The 20,220-nt window shown below is 39.6% G+C and overlaps 1 protein-coding gene across 1 annotated transcript in view; it reads right to left on the bottom strand.

Annotated features, from left to right (window-relative positions):
- The window catches only part of ITGB8 (integrin subunit beta 8), a 98,164-nt gene extending 78,418 nt beyond the window's left edge, over nt 1–19,746 (bottom strand). Inside the window, exon 1 of the mRNA XM_027539961.1 lies at nt 18,255–19,746. Coding sequence (XP_027395762.1) covers nt 18,255–18,381 — 127 coding nt within the window. The 5' untranslated portion in view covers nt 18,382–19,746. The remainder of the gene's footprint in view (nt 1–18,254) is intronic.
- Between the last annotated feature and the right edge of the window lie 474 nt (nt 19,747–20,220).

Genomic DNA, 20,220 nt, shown 5'->3' on the forward strand with positions numbered 1-20,220 from the left:
TGATGGTTTCTAGGAGTACATTGTGCCTGAAAAGGTGAGCCATATTTTTTGTAAAACCTAAGTAGTTGAAACCTTCAGTTAATCAAGGCTCTCCACTTTAATTCTCTGCTGAAGCACAGGAAATGTTAAAATTAAGTATTAATATTTAGAAGGGACTTCAACGTTCTCTCTTGCCATCAGGATACACTTAACCTATATCCTGTCTGATTCAGGAGAAGTCAGAAGCCCTGCAACACTAATGACCTTAGATCACCCACATCAGCCCCACATCACTATTTTGTGTTATGTACCACACTGTTTCTAAGCTCAGCTAAACCACCTGCATGGTATCTTACTTCTCCTCCATTCCCACAGCAACTAGTACAAATGCTACTAGTTTGTATGTATACTAGTATGAGTAGGTGCTCAAACAGTACCTTTTGTTTTGATGTATTGATTGAATGGTAACTTTGAGGCTTCCTCAGATCTCTCAGTCTGAATGATGTATTTACCGAGACAGAAAAGTTTATAAATATATCTTTAAAAGATTTTCAAAAGAAAGCATCAAAATATGAATGACCATGGATTTAATTAAGATACTACCTTTCACATGCACTGTAGGTAACCAGGGTTTTACTGTAACTGTTTCTCACCTTCTCATGGGCAGAACTGCTGGTATTATTAAAAGATTTTTTGAGTAGAAGCAAGAGAATGGACAAAGATTTGGTCAAAAGAGGAAAAGACATTATCATCTGGGAACAGAGAGCAGAAAATTCTACTTCTCAAGGAATTTGAAACTGTAAGGATTTGGATGACATTTGTCCATTCATGAATTATTTGCTAATTGTTTAATATCTAATTGTTTAATCATGGCATTTAATCTTCTGTCTTGTAAAGTTTATAGAGTAATGGCAAAAACTAACATATCACACAAGTGTGCTATGAAAAGAACAGGCTGGGTGCAATGGTGGCAAACGATGGGAGGATGTCACCTAAAAGGGAGCCTGGGAAGATCAGTAAAAACTTCCTTCAGGAATTTGCTAGATCCTTTTATTACATGATTACATCTCTATTCTGTCTGGCTCCCAAATATATGTTATCTGTTAGAGATTACAGAGTATTGTTAAGTTGCTACAGAAAGTCAGTCCATTCAGCTGGATCAATTAATGCTGGCAAACAGCAGCATTCCATTCGGAAAAATTAAATCATCCTGCAACACCCCAGGTCTAATCTCTGAACCCATCTGTTTTTCACTCAGTTTCCCATGGACCTCATGTCTCACCCCTTTCACGTTCAACATTTGTGCTTCTGCTAAAGACTCCCAAGCTACCTGTTAAAATATATGTGCTTGTAGTTAGTTGCTCAGTTGTTTGTCTGACTCTTTCTGACCCCATGGACTGTAGCCGGCCAGGCTTCTGTCTGGAGTGGGTCGCCAGGCCCTCCACCAGGGGATCTTCCCAACCCAGGGATCAAACCCAGGTCTCCCACATTGCAAGTGTATTCTGTACCATCTGAGCCACCAGGGAAACCCTTTTAAATATATAATCAAGTACGATTATTTTTGAATGGTAAATAGGAGCTGCTTCTTCAGCATGACCCAGGCTCCTGAGTGCCTCTCCACCCTGTCAGATCCATTTTTCAGATCCACTGAGTGTGCGGAGATAGGTCAGTTTATCTACCCCTTCTTCCCTGGGAGATTCTGCTCTGTTCCCAAACAAACAACAACCCAACTCCAAACTCTGTTCCTAGGTTTCTTTTTCACATGCAAGTGCACCTGTGGCCATTGTTTCCTTGCCTCCTAAAAAACCTTGAAATACCCAGTTTTCCACCATACTTCATCTTTGCACACCAACAGTTAAAAAGGGAGATGAATGAAAGGCCTTTTTTTTTTTTTACCAAATATGCCATTTTTAATATCTAAATTAAGTTATATATGTTGTTGATAATGCCCTCTCAGATTCTAGAATTCCTTGCTAGTCTCCCAGTGTTCATGTAGCATCTCCTGTGATCTTTTAGATCGATGGGGGTCACTATATATCTCGGCAACATCCAATAGCCTTCTTTGTATGACCAGCTAATTCAGACTGTTCTCAGGCCACCTATTGTACAGCATCCCCCAAACCTTAGAAAGGTAAATTTGTTCTATTAAGTGTAAAGTTCTTGGTGACCCAAATTCCTTGTAGGTAAGTCATATATAGGAGGGCTGCTATGCTGGAGAGATACTACCAAAGTTTAGGTAATCCCATATTTCTTGGGATTTTTCTGGGTGTTCTGTGCTTGTCAATAAGGGCCTCTAACAAATATCTTAAATTGGATCGACCAGTCAGTAGGTCCTCTACCACTGTGGCAGCTCCATAGGACTCAAAGGCCCAATTCTGGAGTACTCTGAAGCTTGAATTCTTTAACGTAGAGCTAAAAGCATCTACAGGCTCACCCACCTTTTTGCGCTTCACTTTATCTGATGCTGGGAGGGATTGGGGGCAGGAGGAGACAGGGACGACAGAGGATGAGATGGCTGGATGGCATCACTGACTCGATGGACGTGAGTCTGAGTGAACTCCGGGAGTTGGTGATGGTCAGGGAGGCCTGGCATGCTGCAATTCATGGGGTCGCAAAGAGTCGGACACGACTGAGCGACGGATCTGATCTGATCTTACTGTGCTCTGTAGTTGCTGTGTTTTTGCAAACTGCACGTTTGTGAAACCCTGCATCAAGCAAGTCTGTCAGTACCACTTTACCAACATTTGTTCACTTTATGTCTCTGTGCAGCATTTGGCAATTCTTACAATATTTATTTTTTCATTATTATTATATTTGTTATGATGATCTGTGACCAGTGATCTTTGATGTTACTATTATAGAAAATCAGTAAATATTAAGTGTGTTCTGACTCTTCTACCGACATGCCATTCTCCTCTCTCTCTCCCTCATCTCAGGCCTCTCTATTCCTTTAGACACTACAGCAATAAAATTAGGCCAGTTAATAACTATGCAGTGGCCTCTAAGCAGTCAAGTGAAGGAAGAATCTCATGCCTCTCAATTAAAAATCAAAAGCTAAAAATGACTAAGCTGAGTAAGGAAAGGCAGGTTGAAAGCCGAGACAGGCCGAAGGCTAGGTCTTTTGTGCCAAACAGTTAGCCAAGTTCTGAATAGAAGGAAAAAGTTCTTGAAGGAAATCAAATGCGCTACTCCAGTGAAGACATAAATGATAGGAAAGTGAAGCAGCCTTACTGCTGATATGAAGAGAGTTTTAATGGTCTGGATAAAAGATTAAAGCAGCCACTACATTCCCTGAGGCCTAAGCCCAGTCCAGAGCAAGGCTCTAATTCTCTTCAGTTCTTTGGAGGCAGAGAGAAGTGAAGAGGCCACAGAAAAAGTCTGAAGCTAGCAGAGGTTGGTTCATGAAGTTTAAGGAAAGACCGTCTCCATAAAATAAAAGTACAGGGTGAAGCAGCAAGTGCTCATACAGAAGCTGCAGCAAATTATCCAGAAGATTTAGCTCATTTAATAATTGATAAAAGAGGCTGCACCAAACAACAAATTTTCATCGTAAACAAAACAGCCTTATATTGAGAGACGATATCATCTAGGACTTTCATAGCTAGAGAGGAGAAGTCAATGCCTGGCTCTAAAGCTTCAAAGGACAGGCTGACTCTCCTGTTATGGGCTAATGCAACTGTAACTTCAAGTTGAAGCCAATACTCATTTACTATATCTCCTGCACTTATTCCATTTCATAAGTGGAAGAACAAAGCCTGGAATAGAGCATCTTTGTTTATGATATGGTTTACTGAATATTTTTAGCTCACTTTTGTGACTGACTTCTCAAAAAAAAATTCTGTTCAAATATTACTGCTTATTGACAATATACTTAGTCACCTAAGCATTTTGATGGAGATATTCAAGATTAATTCATTTTTATGCCTCCTAACACAAGATCATTGTGCAGCCATGGAGTAAGGGAGTAAATAAAACTTTCAAGTTTTCTTTAAGGAATACATTTCTTACATGTATTTCAATAAGGCTATTGCTGACATAGATAACGATTCTTCCAAAGGAGCTGGGCAAAGTCAATAGAAAACTTCTGAAAAGGATTTACCATTCTAGATACCATCAAAAACATTTGTGATTTATGGGAAGAGGTCAAAATATCAATAACAGGAGTTTGGAAGCAGTTAATTCTAACATTCATGAATCACTTTGAGGGACTGAAGACTTCAGTGGAGGAATAACTGCAGAAATGGTGGAAATAACAAGAGAACTAGAATTAAAAGTGGAACCTGAAGGTGTAACTGAATCACTATAATCTCATGATAAAAAACTTTAACATATGAAGAGTTGCTTCTTATGGATGACCAAAGAAAGTGGTTTCTTGAGATGAAATCTACTCCTGGTGAAGATGCCATGAAGATTTTTGAAATGACAACAAAGGACATAGAATATTACATAAACTTAGTTGATAAACGAGTGGCAGAGTTTGACAGGATTGATTCCAGTTTTGAAAGAAATACTGCTGTATCTACTATCAAACTGCATTGCATGCTACAGAGAAATCCTTCATGAAATGAAGAGTCAGTTGATGCAGCAAACGTCACTGCTATCTTATTTTAAGAAACTGCTAAAACCACTCCAACCTTTAGCGACCACCACTCTGATCAGTCAGCAGACATCAGCATCCAGGCAAGACCCCATTCAGCAAAAAGATGATGATTCACTGAAGGCTCAGATAATACTTAGCATTTTTTTTAGCAATAAAGTATTTTAAATTAATGTATGTAATTATTTTTTGACAGTGCTTTTGCATATTTAATGGTCTATAGAGTAGTGTAATTGTAATTTTTATATGCACTGGGAAAGCCAAAAATTTCTGACTTGCTTTTGCAGTATTGGCTTTATTGAAGTGGTCTGATATCAAACTCAAAATATCTCCAAGGTATGTAATTTAGTTAAAGGGCCAAGAAAATCCAAGTTCTGTACATGGTCTTTTCTGTTTAAAAAATTAAACCCAAAGGAATTTATAGGTGCCCAATCAGTCTCTTGGACTGCAAAGAGATCCAACCAGTCCATTCTGAAGGAGATCAGCCTTGGGATTTCTTTGGAAGGAATGATGCTGAAGCTGAAACTCCAATACTTTGGCCACCTCATGCGAAGAGTTGACTCATTGGAAAAGACTCTGATGCTGGGAGGGATTGGGGGCAGGAGGAGAAGGGGATGACAGAGGATGAGATGGCTGGATGGCATCACTGACTCAATGGACGTGAGTCTGGGTGAACTCCGGGAGTTGGTGATGGACAGGGAGGCCTGGCATGCTGCGGTTCATGGGGTCACAAAGAGTCGGACACGACTGAGCGACTGAACTGAACTGAACTGAATGTAAGAGAAAATACTACCCATCTGGGTAGTATTTGAGAAGGCTGCCCTCTAGGAAAGCAGGGTATAATATGCAATTATAGGTCTAACTGACCAAACATTTCTACACCACCAAATAATTCAGTCATAAACAGCACTTGTCTTTTTTTTTTGTAACTTCAAAATCAAAACACATTTCTAAGAGGGCAAATTTGTTCCAAAATCCCTGACATGTGATTTCTGAAAATGCCTGTAAGTTGGTTTCTACCCCAACAAGTCTACCACCAGATAATCTATCCAGCAGCCTTGTTGTCCAAGAACAATGATCTCAGGCATCAGTGCTCTGCTGACCTCCAAGTAGCCAAGGTCAGCAACATGTGCTCCCTAACAGGGGGCCCTGGGCTTTATTTTGCATCTGTGCTATGCTGTCTTCAGTAGGGCACAGGTACATACTCAGGATGCCGAATCCCTTCTAACACCCCATCTTAGTTCCATTAGATGACACCAAGTATCTGGTGGCTGGTGTGGTCTTCAAGTCTTCAAGAGGCATCAAACAAGCTATATCCTCTGAACTAAATACTGGTACCAATAATATTTAGTCCTTGTGTTTCCATTACCAACCGCAGGGGTTGGGCACTGTAATTATACATATTAAGCTTCACCTTAGGGCTCTGGTTCTAGGTAATGCTGGATGAAACACTCATTGAAAGGGACATTTTAAACCAAAGTTCAGGATGCCTGAAACTGACTCCCTTCTTGAGTGTATTTTTCAGTGTTATCATCTTCCAGATAAATTTTCTTGGAACTTGAGCCTTATGTATCTAGAGGGTTTTCCTTTGCAAATTATGGTTCACTTGTCCTCAGTTCACCATATAAATCAAAACCAAATGCATGAAAGACAATAATAGAGTGATACCTTGGGAGGTATGCCTTATATTAAGAAAGAGACCAGCTAGGTCTCTTTTCTGCCAATAATTCAGTTCTGCTACAATGAGTTCTTTGTTTTCAACTAGAACAGCCAATTCTACAGCAATTTCTGCATACCTCAAAACTTTCCTGTATTCTTTGTTCTACTGCAATCAGTGAATACCTTACACCATTAGGTGTGGCCAGCCTGACTTCCAAGGCTGACTTGAGTAGGTGATTAAAAAAGACATTCTCTAGTCTGGCATTTTTTAAGGACCTTCTTAGATCCTGTAGAATTTTGAATTTTTAATATTTTCTTTGTTCAAACTCATAATATTCTGAAGCTCCTTCAGAGGATGATGGTCATCCCTCATTGTGTAAGGATGAAGCTCTTTTCCCTACCTAGTACCTGCAATAGTTACTAGGAAATTATACTGAATATATGGCCCCCGTTGAAATCAGGAAAAATGCTTCTGCCTTGAAAAATGTTTGTGGTTCAATTCTAAGGATAGAACCCTGTTACCATATGTATATTTGGAACAACATTACCTTGACTGTGGGTATATTTTACTATCAGTATATTAACTCTTTCAATCCTAAAAGGAGGCTGAGTCCAAAACATCAAAACATTCCTGACCAAAAGCCACTGCACACCTCACATAACTAATAAGTATTTGTCACATTTCTTCAGGGCTAACATATTTCTAGTCTTCTGTTCTTCTGTCTTCATTGCCAGCCTTTCCCATTTTCAGCCCTTCCAAATTCAGTGTCTCCCATGGACTATAGCTTGAAATAGCCTTTGGTCACTGTTCTGAATTTCTCATTCTATACCACATGGAGGCTGTGATTATTGGGGAAGTTCTCTAGAATAATCAAAATGTACCACTGCTGATCTGGAATGGCAGCCAACTCTGACAAATGTAACAGTATATGTAGATTAAAATGAAGCATCAACGAAAACACCTAGGAAAGAGAGCAACAACTCTTTCCAAAACAACATTAGTAATGATATTTGGCTCATTGATAAAATCAGCATGAAAGACCACTTTTTAAGACTTTGTGTGCTGTTTTAAAATATGAACTGCTAATACTTTGAATAATAGTATTCAAAATAAAAGTGTCTTTTAGAATCATCTGAAGAGTATATATCCAATAAGACCATTATACTTTAACACTGCAGTTTTAATTTAATGATCTTATGCTTATTTCCTGAACTAATTTCAGTTGGGAATCTTTTAAAATGTCAGATAAGATCATTTTAATACGTTTTTATTTAATGTTAGTAGTTTCCTCACAAGAATTTGGGCTTCCTGGTGGCTCAGTGGTAAAGACTCTGCCTGCAATGCAGGAAACCCAGGTTCAATCCCTGGGTTGGGAAGATCTGGAGGAGGGCATGGCAACCCTCTCAAGTATTCTTTTCTGGAGAATCCCATGGACAGAGGAGCCTGGCAGGCTGCAGTCCATGGGTTCTCAAAGAGTTGAACATGATTGAAGCGACTAAGCAGCAGCAGCGGTACCAGGATTGATCTTCGTCCTTATGTTGAAAGGTAGAACAGTATTTAATTAAATTATAAAATCCCAGTGGAAACCGTTTTGACTTTTAATACATTTTCCTTTGATATGTAAATTATACTAACTTACTTCCTGTAAAAACAGAAAGTCACATTAAAACTGATTTTTAAATTGAAAACTAGCACTTTTAGTCCATAAAGGCAATATGGCAGTATTTTTTGTACACATTAATTTACTTACAAATATTAAATATATATATATGCCAACGGAATAACTCAACCAAATTGGCTAATTCATGTCAGTAAAATGTTCTTTTCTATAATGTTTTAAATTAATAAGGGGAAATAAAAAGGTAAAACTAAATTAAAAATCTACATACACTAGACTCTATGATACTAATTACAAGAAAATAAATTTCAGTGTAATCTGTACACATTTTAAGAATTTTACCAAAACTACCTTGACATAAAGTAGTTCTCTTTATTCAGTGATGTATGGTGTATTCATTGTCTGTCATCCTCACCCCAGTAATATTTAATATACTAGACAGACCTGTCCTTAACTTATTTTAGGCCAGAAACCAGAGCACAAATGATGGCAGGCATAACAGAATTAAATATTTAACAGTTTAAACCCAGGCTAAGAAACTGTTAAGTAAAATAAGTTCTGTTTTCCTACATTCATAAGCATGCATTGATAATGACCTCGAAGGCTAGGTCTCAATTTAGAATTTTGAACTCTTTAAGATTTCTGGTTGGGAACTTGGCAGTGTGTTATTTCTCCAGCCCTCAATCTTCTCCTCTTTTCTCTCACTTCTAGCTTTATTCTGCATTACAAATAGCCTATAACTTACCTGCATGGATACTCAAGCCTGCATGTCCAAGTTCTATTTATTTCCCCTCTCCAAGGGATTGGCATATGGATGGCACAGTCTAAAGAAAGTAGTTTGGGGCTGTTTGGGCAGAGAATTCTAAAGATGATCTAGAAGGGAACTGAAGACTTTGGATAGGCATGCCCCATGGATTCCTTGGGGAATCCAGGAATCCAGAGCAGGGCCCCAAAGCCCCATGATACAGATTCTTCTTACTCCTGGAAAATAGTCTGTAGTGATGATTTAGAGTGCAGAGTCAAATGCATGCAGGTCTGAATTCTGGCTCTATTACTTATTAAGTGAGAGATTTTGAACAAGTTACCCAGTGACTCTTTAGTTTGCTTACCTATAAGATGGCAATTATCAGAGTATATACCTCAGAGGGTTGTGGGCATTAAAGAATATATTTTCATACCACATATATAGGCATGTGTCTTGCATACAGAATATACTTTGCAAATATTAACTATAAGCTATAGATGCTTTAAGAAAATCTGGATGAATAATGATTAAAGTTATTAGAATAGCTAGTCTTTTATTACATTTTTTTTTTTAGTATTTGGTTAAAATGACTACAAATTTCAGTTTCTATCATCTAAACAGTTATCAATTTAAAAATATACATTGAGGATAAGGGATGAGGGTTACTTTTCATATTTAATTAAAAACAATGAAAATAATCACAGAAATTTGAAAAACAAAACAGATTTGTAAAAAGTAGATTAAAAAGTACCAAGTCTCTGTTTTGATCTTTGCTAAAGATTTGCCTATCAAGTCAAGAGACTGCTTTTCAGAGTGGACTGGGAACGCAGAAACAAACATCTTTTATAGTGTTAAACCTTTCATAATAGAACTCACTTTTAAAAGAAAAGTATATTTCTTAAAAATCAAATTCTAGTGATAATTAGAGCTAAATATGGCTTATTTGCTTACCTATCCAATTTAAAACTGATCACTATTATCCTCACCTCATTCATTGAGTCATTTACTTAAAATAATTTATTAGGGCCTGTTGCGTGCCAGGCATTGAAAACACAGAATCAACAGGAACAATTTCGCCTCTCAAGGAGGTCACAGGTTGATCAGGAGACAGGGTATGAACAAGGAGCCACAATGTTAGGCGTGGGATGTTCCGGAAGAGCTTTGCATACCATACAGAGGAGCCTGAAGACAATGGAAACTATGGAAGGTTCTGAGTAGGGAGATAAAATGTGGACAAAGGTTTGAAATAATGGAGACTGGTTAGGACACGCATAGAATTTGCCAAAAGATTTGCCTCCTGGAATGAAGGCTATTTCAGGCTTTCTCTACCCTAGTGGCATTGTATTAAAAGGAGGGGATAGATTTGATAAGCCATTATGAACAAAGAATTGATGCTAAAAACCAAAAACCTCCATTTTCCTTTAGTCATCTTAAAATCACCCACTTATTTATCATCTTGTCACCCCCTCATGACCTTTGAACTCTCTTCTTCCTAGCCATAAGTGAAAATTTGATCCCCTTTAATAGCAAAAGAGAAAAAATTCCTATTACTGTTAACATCTTAGAAATCCTAGCATATCTTTTTGCCTCCCATTTTCAAGAAGGAGCTAAACTATAAGAAAGATTGTAAAATATATTAAGTTTACCATAGAAAGAAAAACATTCAAGAAATGTAATGTTACTTTATTAGAATGGCCTACTCTGTCTTGTATATAATAGTCTGTCCAGTCATTCTCAGAACACTTTCTTCACTCTGCTTTATTTTTTCTTCATTTTACCATACACACACATACACACACAAATATATATATATATACATGCACATATATATATACACACATATACATGTATGTATGACATATATTCTATATTATAAATTGTAATTATATTAATATATCATGCATATATACGCATGATATATAATATGTATTTGTCCTCTTCAATTAGAATGTAAGCATCATTGTATTCTTAGTGCTTAGATAGAGCTTTCAATGTCTCAGCATTAAACTTCTGCCTGAAGAGTCACAATATCTTGCTCTTTTTGGATGACTCCCATGGAAAATACTGGTGAGCAAGAGGGCAATTCTGCCATCAGTGGGGTGGTGACCAGAAAATAAACCATCAGCATCCTGTGCATATATGAAATAGGCTTTAAAAGAAGCATGACCTTTGGACACTCAAAGATACCTGGAAATTTGCCATGAAGGAGGTGGGAACGCTAGACATCTGCATTGATACCAGATTTAACAAAGCTGACTGAACCAAAAAAATAAGGAGTGTCCCATACCATATTCCTATGTGGTTGTCCAGGAAACAAGGGTGAAGTTTCACTAAACAAGCTCTACATGTTGATCACCTATGTACCTGTCACCACTTTCAGAAATCTGTAGGCAGTCAACATAGATGTGAACTAACTGCTGATTGTCAAATAGTTATAAAACTGAAAACACTCAAATTCATAAAGACACAAAAACAGCAAAAACGTCTGCCTGAAGAAAGTATAGCAGCAGATGCCTTGAGCCTGGCACACACCAGAAATGCCATGCTCTAAATGACCAATACTGTTAGACTGTTGGCTGTGACTAATCACTGCAAATATTTAACAGCTGAAGGGACACCTACTTTGTAAAAATGCAGGGAGGAAAAACTAATACGAATATTTTAAACAATATAGAGTATCAAGCTCTATAATAGCATGGCTCCAAGTGGCTAGGAATGTGATAAGCCCTATGTTGGTCAATTATGTGATGCCTTGCATCATGATTTTGTTTCTTTGAACTCTTTGAACTTTCCCTTTTCCTTTCTGTCTCATAACAAGTCATACACATCTTTAACACATTGGAAATCCTTTGGGAGGCGGAGTTTCGTTCCAGATTACTCTCATAAGGCCACTTGTGTTCTCCCTTTCTTGCTCCCATATGAAAACAACCTTAGTGAGAAGCATTTAGGGTTGAGTCGGAGCATTCGAGGGCTTCCACTGAAAGTATATTTTGACCACACCCCGATTCTCGTCTTTATCCTCCTCTCTTCAGTTATTTTGTGAGGGCAACAGCATTATAGAGCATCCAGCAGTCTCCAGGGAAGGAGTCCCAGTCTCTGTTTCTAGGCTCCTGTGCTCTCACATGTGCCCTCACCTGTGGCCATCACTTCCTTGCCTCCTGGACAACCCTAAAACACCCAGATTTCCACCACAATTCCCTTTGCACACCAACAGTTGAGAAGGGATGAATGAAAGACCTTTTTCCAAATATGCCATGGGCCTCCTTACAATGCCCTCTATCTGACAGTCACACTGAAGGTATAACTTTAAGCAACATCTAGAAACTTTTTAAAAATGAATTATGAGGCAGCATAACTGAGTTCAAATCCCATCTTTTCTTCTTACTAGCTAGGTGATTTTGAATGAGTTACTTATCTCTTCTATGTTTCAGCAGTTTTCTCATTTCTTTAACAGGAATAACAAATCTACCTCTCTCACAGTGATATATTATGAAGATTAAATTAATGTCATTTAAATCATTTATATCAGTGCATAGTACAGAGAGAGAGTACCCAGTTGTTTGTGAAATTACATAAGCATTGCACTTTCTTTCCACTACATATAGAAGCCATACTTAACATGACATCTTTCGGATACAAATGGAAAAGTTCCATTTTTAGAGGTTACCAATTAGATCACCTACTTATTAAGCTCACTGATTGTTCAATTTAATAAAATGCAATATGCATAAGCATAAAATATTATTTTTTTTCTATAGCTTCTTTTATAATCAATAAATAGCTTACAGAATATATTTCATATAGAACTGGAGAAGATACTTAGGGCCTCACAGTCCTCATGCTGGCAAAACTTCTCTAAATGTATAGACTTGGACTCCATCAGGGACGAGTTTTGAGGACAAAGGAGGACTGAGCATAAACAATACAGGATTGGTTATGACTGTTTTCAGGTCATTCAGTGAACATATTAAAAAGACTATTTCCTTGTGTCAGTTTGGTAAGGTAAGATTCAATAATATAAAAAAATATTTTTTTATGTAAGTTCCACACTGAGACTTATCAAACCTGTGAAAAGATGTCATGTAAATAATGGAGACTGCTATACAACAGGCACTTTCAAGGAGGAAGCTTTGAGCATCTTTGCTTAATAAGTACAAACAAGAGGAAGACTGTATCACAAGGCAAATAGTTTATTACATTTTTAAAGAAAACTGGATTGTCTCTGCATATCAGGCCCCATTTATTAAAGTTTAAAGAACTTTAGATAAAAACTGTACCCTCTGACATCCATCTAGTGGTCAACAGAATGGCCCTGGGAAAAGGCATGGTGAACAAAGTAAGAAATTTAACATAAACTGTACCTGGATAAATGAAATTTAACAGGTGGGACAGAAAAGGCTCTAAACTGTTAAACACAAACCAGATTATCTCAAATACTTTGTTGCTTCAAGGAAGGATCATTCAAAATGGAGTACAGGGAAACTGAAAAGGCAATATAGTATTGCTATATCATATATATCATATACTTTTACATCTCATAAAAATATCAAATTGGAATGGAAACTGATTATCTTATTAATTGTCTACATTAAATCCTATTTAACAATGTCCCTTTCTCTTCTAAACTATATCCTCTTACTTCCCTTGTTTTATTGTTATTAACTAATTATGTTTTCAGTCCAATCAAGATTAATTAGCTTAGTACACAAATATATTCATGAATAAATAATATATCTTTAAGACTTAAACATACTTTTAAAAATACATTTTAAAAAATTATCAGCTGGTAATATTCTAAGAACTTTTTCTACCTGGTCAGTCCTCTTATTCTTTATAGAGTGTTATATATCGTTCTACCATTTGAAGATATCCTTTATTTAAAAAAAAAAGTTTACAGTATTAATTCAACTTTCATCAACTCTGAATGGCCAAAAAAAGAAAATGACCACAAAGTCAGCTTTTTAGGCACTTGAAGTGGTGAACTGACTGTTGAATGTGGGAGAAACAGAGAAATCAACCCAACCCAGGGATCGACAGTGAAGGTGTTAGAGAAATCAAGGGCACTGCCAAAGTATTATCCTGAACTACTGGGAGACTGACATCACTTACTGAGATGAAAAAGAGTGTAAAAGGAGCAAGCTTGAAGCAGAAAATGGGAAGTTTAGTTTTGAATATCATAAGGTTATCTTTAGACCTACAGTGAAGTGAAGTGAAAGTCGCTCAGTCATGTCCAACTCTTTGTGACCCCATGGACTACATAGTCCTTGGGATTCTCCAGACCAGAATACTGGAGTGGGTAGCCATTCCCTTCTCCAGGGGATCTTCCCAATCCAGGGATCAAACCCGGGTCTCCCACATTGCAGGCAGATTCTTTACCAGCTGATCTACAAGGGAAACCCTAGACCTACAGTGGAGGTATTGAATAGGCAGTTTGCTAGACCCTTTGGAGATGAGATAAGAGGGCAGGACTGGAGCTGTCAGCATAGAAATGATATTTAAGACCCAAGACTGGATTGCTCCACCTGAGACCCAGTATATATCTAGAAAAGAACATTTGAGGGCTGAATCCTGGGCCACTCCTGTATTTGGAGGCTGGAACATGAGAAAGAAGCAACATCAGGAATGGATAAGGAGCTTAAACCAAGAGAATGTGGGTCCAGGAAGTCAAAGAGAGTGCCTCAAAGGTGGGAGTGATCAACAGTATCAACTCGCTGACCAATGACAGGTCAAGAAAAATGAAAACGATGAACTGATCATCAGATCTGACAACAGGAAGGTCACTGTAATCATAACAGAGTGGCATAATGTCAGAGATGATAAAGAAATCCTAAATGCAGTGGTTTAATAGAGAAGGTGAGGAGAATTGGAGACAGCAAGTATGGGACAACTCTTTCAAGAATTTTTGCTATGAAGGAGACTGAGATTAAAGATGAGAGTTATTACAGCATGTATGGATATGCATATGCTATAAATGATCTAGAGGAGAAAAATGACAATTCAAGAGAGAGGGGAACAGTCTTTAAAACTGAAACTCAAGCAAAGTATATCTGCTGTGATTCAATTAGAATAAAGTAATTACATTTTTTTTCACATACATGGATACTTTAACAAATATTTTTAGTGGAGCTATATAATAGAACCACTGCAAAATAAATGCTTAAAACTGTCTTTGTCTTTGCTTGCCTCCCTCACTTCTACATTCTTCCCTTTGAAGATAGTGGATGTTCTTGTGGCCCTAAATTTCAGCCCAAAAAATTCATGTTGTGGTGATTAAATGTGTGCTTCTCCTCTAGTAGTAGTTTGATTTACTGAAATATTTTAGGACAAAGTGATATGAGATATTTGCTTCAAAAGAGTCTTGTTGGGGAAAGAAAATGAGTGGGAGGAAGACATGAAAGAAGTTTGGCTTGAGTTGATGGTTGATGAAGCTGGGTTATGGACCTATGGTGATTCCTTACACCTTTCTTTCTTCTTGTGCTTGTTTGAAAATTTCCATAATATACAGTTAAAAGTTAGAAGAAACAGAGTGTCAATACCATGCTTAATCCAAAGAAATCCATTAAATGGTGAAATTTCTGATAATTTGATAATAGGTGAACAAAGTTTGAGGGCTCAGAAATTGTATGGCATTATCCAAATCATAACAGCTACTTACATGATTTGAATATATACAGCATAAACATTGCCTTTTAATATACGTGTGTTTGTACATGCTCAGTCACTTCAGTTGTGTCCGACTCTTTGCAACCCCATGGACTGTAGACCACCAGGCTCCTCTGTCCATAGAATTCTCCAGGCAAGAATGCTGGAGTGGTTGCTATGCCGTCCTCCAGGTCTTCCTGACCCGGGGCTAGAATTCATGTCTGCCTATATCTCCTACATTGCAGGTGGATTCTTTACCCACTGAGCCACCTGGGAAGCCCTTTTCATATATAGCATAAGCTTTTTATCAAAAAGTATCTCAGTTACTTTAAGACAGAAGCACTTTGCATGCTTATTGTGTAAATAATCTGGAAAACTGGATTTTTAAAAATTAAGCATGAGTTCTTTTAAATATCCTTTCACTTTAGGTAAGCATAAAGAGTTCTGAAAAGACTTATTCTATAAAATATGTTCTGAGGTAAAAATAATACTACATTTACAAAACAATGGTAATCCAGTTGATTTTTATGTAAAATAATAGTTGATTATACACAGAAGATGAAATTTAATTGTAATAGCTACCACTTTTTAAAAAGAAATGGTAATTTCTGAAATTTTTCACTCATATTGTTATATGAAAATTTAGGTTAAAATGATTTTTAGCCTTCCAAAACTAACAAATGTAGAAAAAGCAGTGTTCCTACATTAACTCTTCAAATATTAACCATTAGGTATTCTTTAGTGTTTTCTAGTTACTCATTAACCATTTTATGGTGTTATTGTTTCTCTGATTGTCGGTAATTCCCACCAACAAAAGCTGAAAAACAAACTCCAATAATTTTTTTTCTAGATCAGAATAATGTTCAGATTTTACTAATAACATCCCCCTTGCTCACTATATTCATTATATTTGGGACTTGTACGTTCTACTTCGAAAATTAAACCCAGAGTCGTGCAGCTGGTTTCTTTGGTTGTTGTTGTTTAGCTTTATTGCCCTCAACATTTCCTTGGTGTAAACTACCAAGCAGGGGAACAAGATTTCCTTTGTAACTGATACCTAAATTTCTATTCTGCTTTAAGCATCTAATTTGTACTGTGAAGACATATAATTTGAGACTTGTAGCTATATCACAAAAGTACAACAGTTTACGCTGATCTCTAATTTTCTGACTTGTCCTGGCTATAATTTAAATTTTTTGCATGTTTTTAACTGTAGTGCAAACCAGTATACATCAGAAACCTTTGTATATTGACAGAGACTGGGAAAAGGATGCCTTGTTCTGATTTCAGATAAGCATTCCCTTTTCACAACTGCAGGTGCAAGGGAGTCCATTCATAATATTTGCTTCAAATCAGCTACAGTCACTGGATGGAAATACAGCTATTAGAGGAGAACCTGACTAATCTTAACAAACACAATGAATATATTTTAAAAAACTCACTATTACTAGCATAATCTGGGGGCAAGTATGGCTTTTTCTTTTGTCTACCTACTGGGGACAAAATATACTTTGTTGACACAAGTTTTGATCATTTTACTAATGTATATGTGTGTGTGTGTGTGTGTATTTACAAAATCCAGAAAAATACTTTGTTACTTATTAACATAGGATGGAGTTATAGTCAGTGGGAAATTTGCAACAAATGAGTATTTCACTTGAGACAATTAATGATGTTACATTTCCCTTTGCCTTAAGTTTCACTTAAAATTAACTTACAAGCCAAAAAAACAACCACAAGTTAAAAATTAATTCTAATTGCTCTCATTTCACATAGCTGGGTAAATCTTTTGAAACAAATGTCAGACAGCTATATATGCAACCAATTGATAGCATTTTTCCATTATAGACTCTTATTTATATGGTTATGACTTGATGGTTTTAATTTCTATTTAATCATATAGAAATTTGACTATTCAAAGCATAGAGGAACAGTTTAGTCTACAAAACAATTACAAGTCTCCTTGAACAGGAGAGGTGAGAGAAAGGCTCTAATAGAATTTAAAGGTTCAGTGACCAAACACAGATAAAGTAACATTTTCTAAAAAGTATGGCAATAATCACTGCATTGGTAAAAATAAATATTTGCCTTATATTTAATGCCAGTAAGAACTTATCCTAAATTCATGATTATGGCTATTACTTACTTTGTCTTACTGTTTGTTAACAATCCAGTACTACCACCTTAAATTTGCATATAATTCAGAAGTGCCAAAACACCTTTTCATACGCTATTTGACTTGAGCTTTTCTTTGTGATTCATAAAATGAAGATGGTATCCTTTATAAAGAAGTATCCTTTCCAAATCAGGTGGTTCTGACAAAAGTGGCTTGCCTGGAATGAAAGCTGGCAATCTTGCTCTAGGCTTCTGTCTCAGAGTCTCAGTCTCAGGCATTGATCTCACTGAGGGATCATTTAGCTGGGAATTGGTTTTTGAGCTGAAAAAAACAGTGACTTAAAGCAGGAATATTCTTCATATGTGTTCAGTTCATTCAGGCTAAGCACTATGGTAGAATAAACGTATGCTGCTATCCTTTTCCTTCAGGGACTCAAAAACAGGACCATCACTCTCATTATACCAGTTGATTCTCAGGCTTGAATCAAATGCGAGCTAGTGGGTAGTGGACCCAAAATGCTAGAAACATGTGGAAGCATCTTCAAGGATGCCTTCAAGGAGGACACCTTCAAAGATGAAGTGGAACAGCTAAACTGGCTTCTGTAAATATCCACCACCATTCCAAACTTTCATTCTGTTACTACTGCCTCCTTGAGCAACTCATATAGTGTCTCCTGATACAAGTAGTTACTGCCGTCACTCCAGGGAGGAAATGCTTGCTTGACACCTGGCCTCCCTTGGGCTGCCTGCGATGGAGAATGCTGCCACACACCCGCCCTTCTTAAGTTCTCCGCAGTTGGAGGCTGTCACCCGGCCACTTACCTGGTTGGGATGCTCTTCTTGACAGCCCAAGACCTTTGAGAAAAGGAAGAAAACAAAAGAAAACAAAACAACTTACCACTTTGGCCCAGTCCAAGAACAACTGAAAACATCCAGGCCGCCCGGAGGAACGGGACAGGACCTGGCCTGCAGTTTTGCAGGCAGACTAATGTGGCAGTAAAAAAAACCAGGGCCGAGCGGCACATAATGCAAAGCAGCCCGCACCACACCGCGCCCGCCGCCTGGCTGCTAACCGGATGCGCGCTCGCGCTCCGCGGCGCGAAGTGCCAAGTGTTGCTAGGACGTTTCCAGCAGGCCCAGCAGGCGGACCCCGCGGCTCGGAGCAAACGTTGCAGGTACGCCGGCCTGGTCACAGCTCGGCATCTCAGGGCCCCGGCGGCCCTCCCAGCTCAGCAATCTTGCGGGTCCCAAGAGCTCCGCGAGAAGCAGCTCCTCTGACGGCCAATGGCCCGAGGCGGCGACGCCAGCAAAGGCTCCGCAGCCCGCTCTGGGACAAAGAAAAGAGCTTTTGTCTCTTCCCAGCCGATGGGGCTTCTGCTGCATAAATCAGCTTAGCGAAGAGCCAAACACAATCAAACCCAAACAAAGCCCGAAGCTGGGGGAAAAACCAGCCTAATGTACATTCAGTGGGTGATGCTGCATCTGTGGGAGGGGACGTTGGCGAGGCCGAAGGGGAAAAAAGTCGATGGCGCATCAATCAGCTCGAGCTTCTTCCACAGGTGGGCAGGGAGGCCAACTTCAGTTGGTTGTAGCTTTGCAGCCTCGTCAGCTGAGCAGCAGGCAAAGTCGAAACGACAGCGTCCTGGTTAGCGAGGGAGGAAGCTTGAGGTGCCAGCAACCAGGGGAGGCGGCCCCCGAGCGCTCTAGAAGCCCCCGCCGGCGTCGGCGGACACAGTGCGAGGCATCGCAGCTCCCTGCTTGACCCGAAGTGAAGCGCACGACCGACGGACAGCTCAGGAGGGGAGGTTCCGCGGGGGCGCAGGAGCCTGGTTTCACGGGGCGGGAGCTTCGTGCCCTGGTTCTCTTGGCCCCAGTGTGCGGCTCAGGCGTGCCGCCGTCCAGAGCCCGGACAGCTGTCGCGCTCTGGGGTGCACTCCGGAGAGGCGAAGTTGGCGAGGGGAGGGGAGGAATGGTCCTGTCCCGGCCCTCGTCTGGGGTGAGGGGGGTTGGGGCTCCTAAAGTGTGGATAGCTAGGAGCGTTAGGGCGGCGAGTTGCTAGGAAACCGCCCCACGCTACAGAGCTCCTTGCCCCGGCCGCCCGCAGGCGCGGCGGCAGCGGCTCCGGCGGCAGCAACAGCTCGAAGCAGCGTGGGCGGGACATTGGTGAGGCATGAAGTCACCACGGCCCACACTCGCTCTTTGTTTTGCTCACTCCAGCTCTTTTTCTCCCCCTTGGCTCTGATAGTTGCCATTCCCATCGTTCACAAGAGCTCCTGATGCGTAGCCGCGCAGCAGGAATCGCACAGCCCGTTCTCTTTCCCCCTCCTCCCGGAATCCTTGCACCCCAATGCTCGCCTAGCAAGCGCGGAGACACGCTCAGCAAGAATGGCAGCTGCGCGAAAGTCCCAGCCTCTGACCCCGACGCTGCGCGCCTCTTTGTTGGGAGATACTCACTGCTCGGCCGCTACCACAGACTAAGTGGAGTCTAGAGGCCTCTCCCTGCCCCCAACACCCTCTGTTCCGATGGTGCGCGCTGCCCATTTTGCTTGCAGAATTAGTAGCTCACCCTTTGCCCCACCGCAAGATTGTCGAGCGTCTTCCCAACCCTTGGAGAGTTGGGCCGGTCCGCAGGGGCTGTACCCGGAGATGCGGCTGAAATTTCTCACGGCTCCTTCTCTACTTGGAGCCTCAGCCCTGAGCTGGACAGCCCTGTTCTTCCCAGAGTCTCGTGGTGGCCCTGGGCTTTTGCTAGTCACAATGGATCTTTTGACCTTAAGCGTCACCTTCCGAATAAACGGAACAAAGGAGTTACAAAGGGCGGCGAAGCAGAAGAGTGAGGCTAAGGAGAGGAGGTGGGAGGACCT

The sequence above is a fragment of the Bos indicus x Bos taurus genome, chromosome 4, assembly GCF_003369695.1.
Source record: "Bos indicus x Bos taurus breed Angus x Brahman F1 hybrid chromosome 4, Bos_hybrid_MaternalHap_v2.0, whole genome shotgun sequence".
Lineage (NCBI taxonomy): Eukaryota > Metazoa > Chordata > Mammalia > Artiodactyla > Bovidae > Bos > Bos indicus x Bos taurus.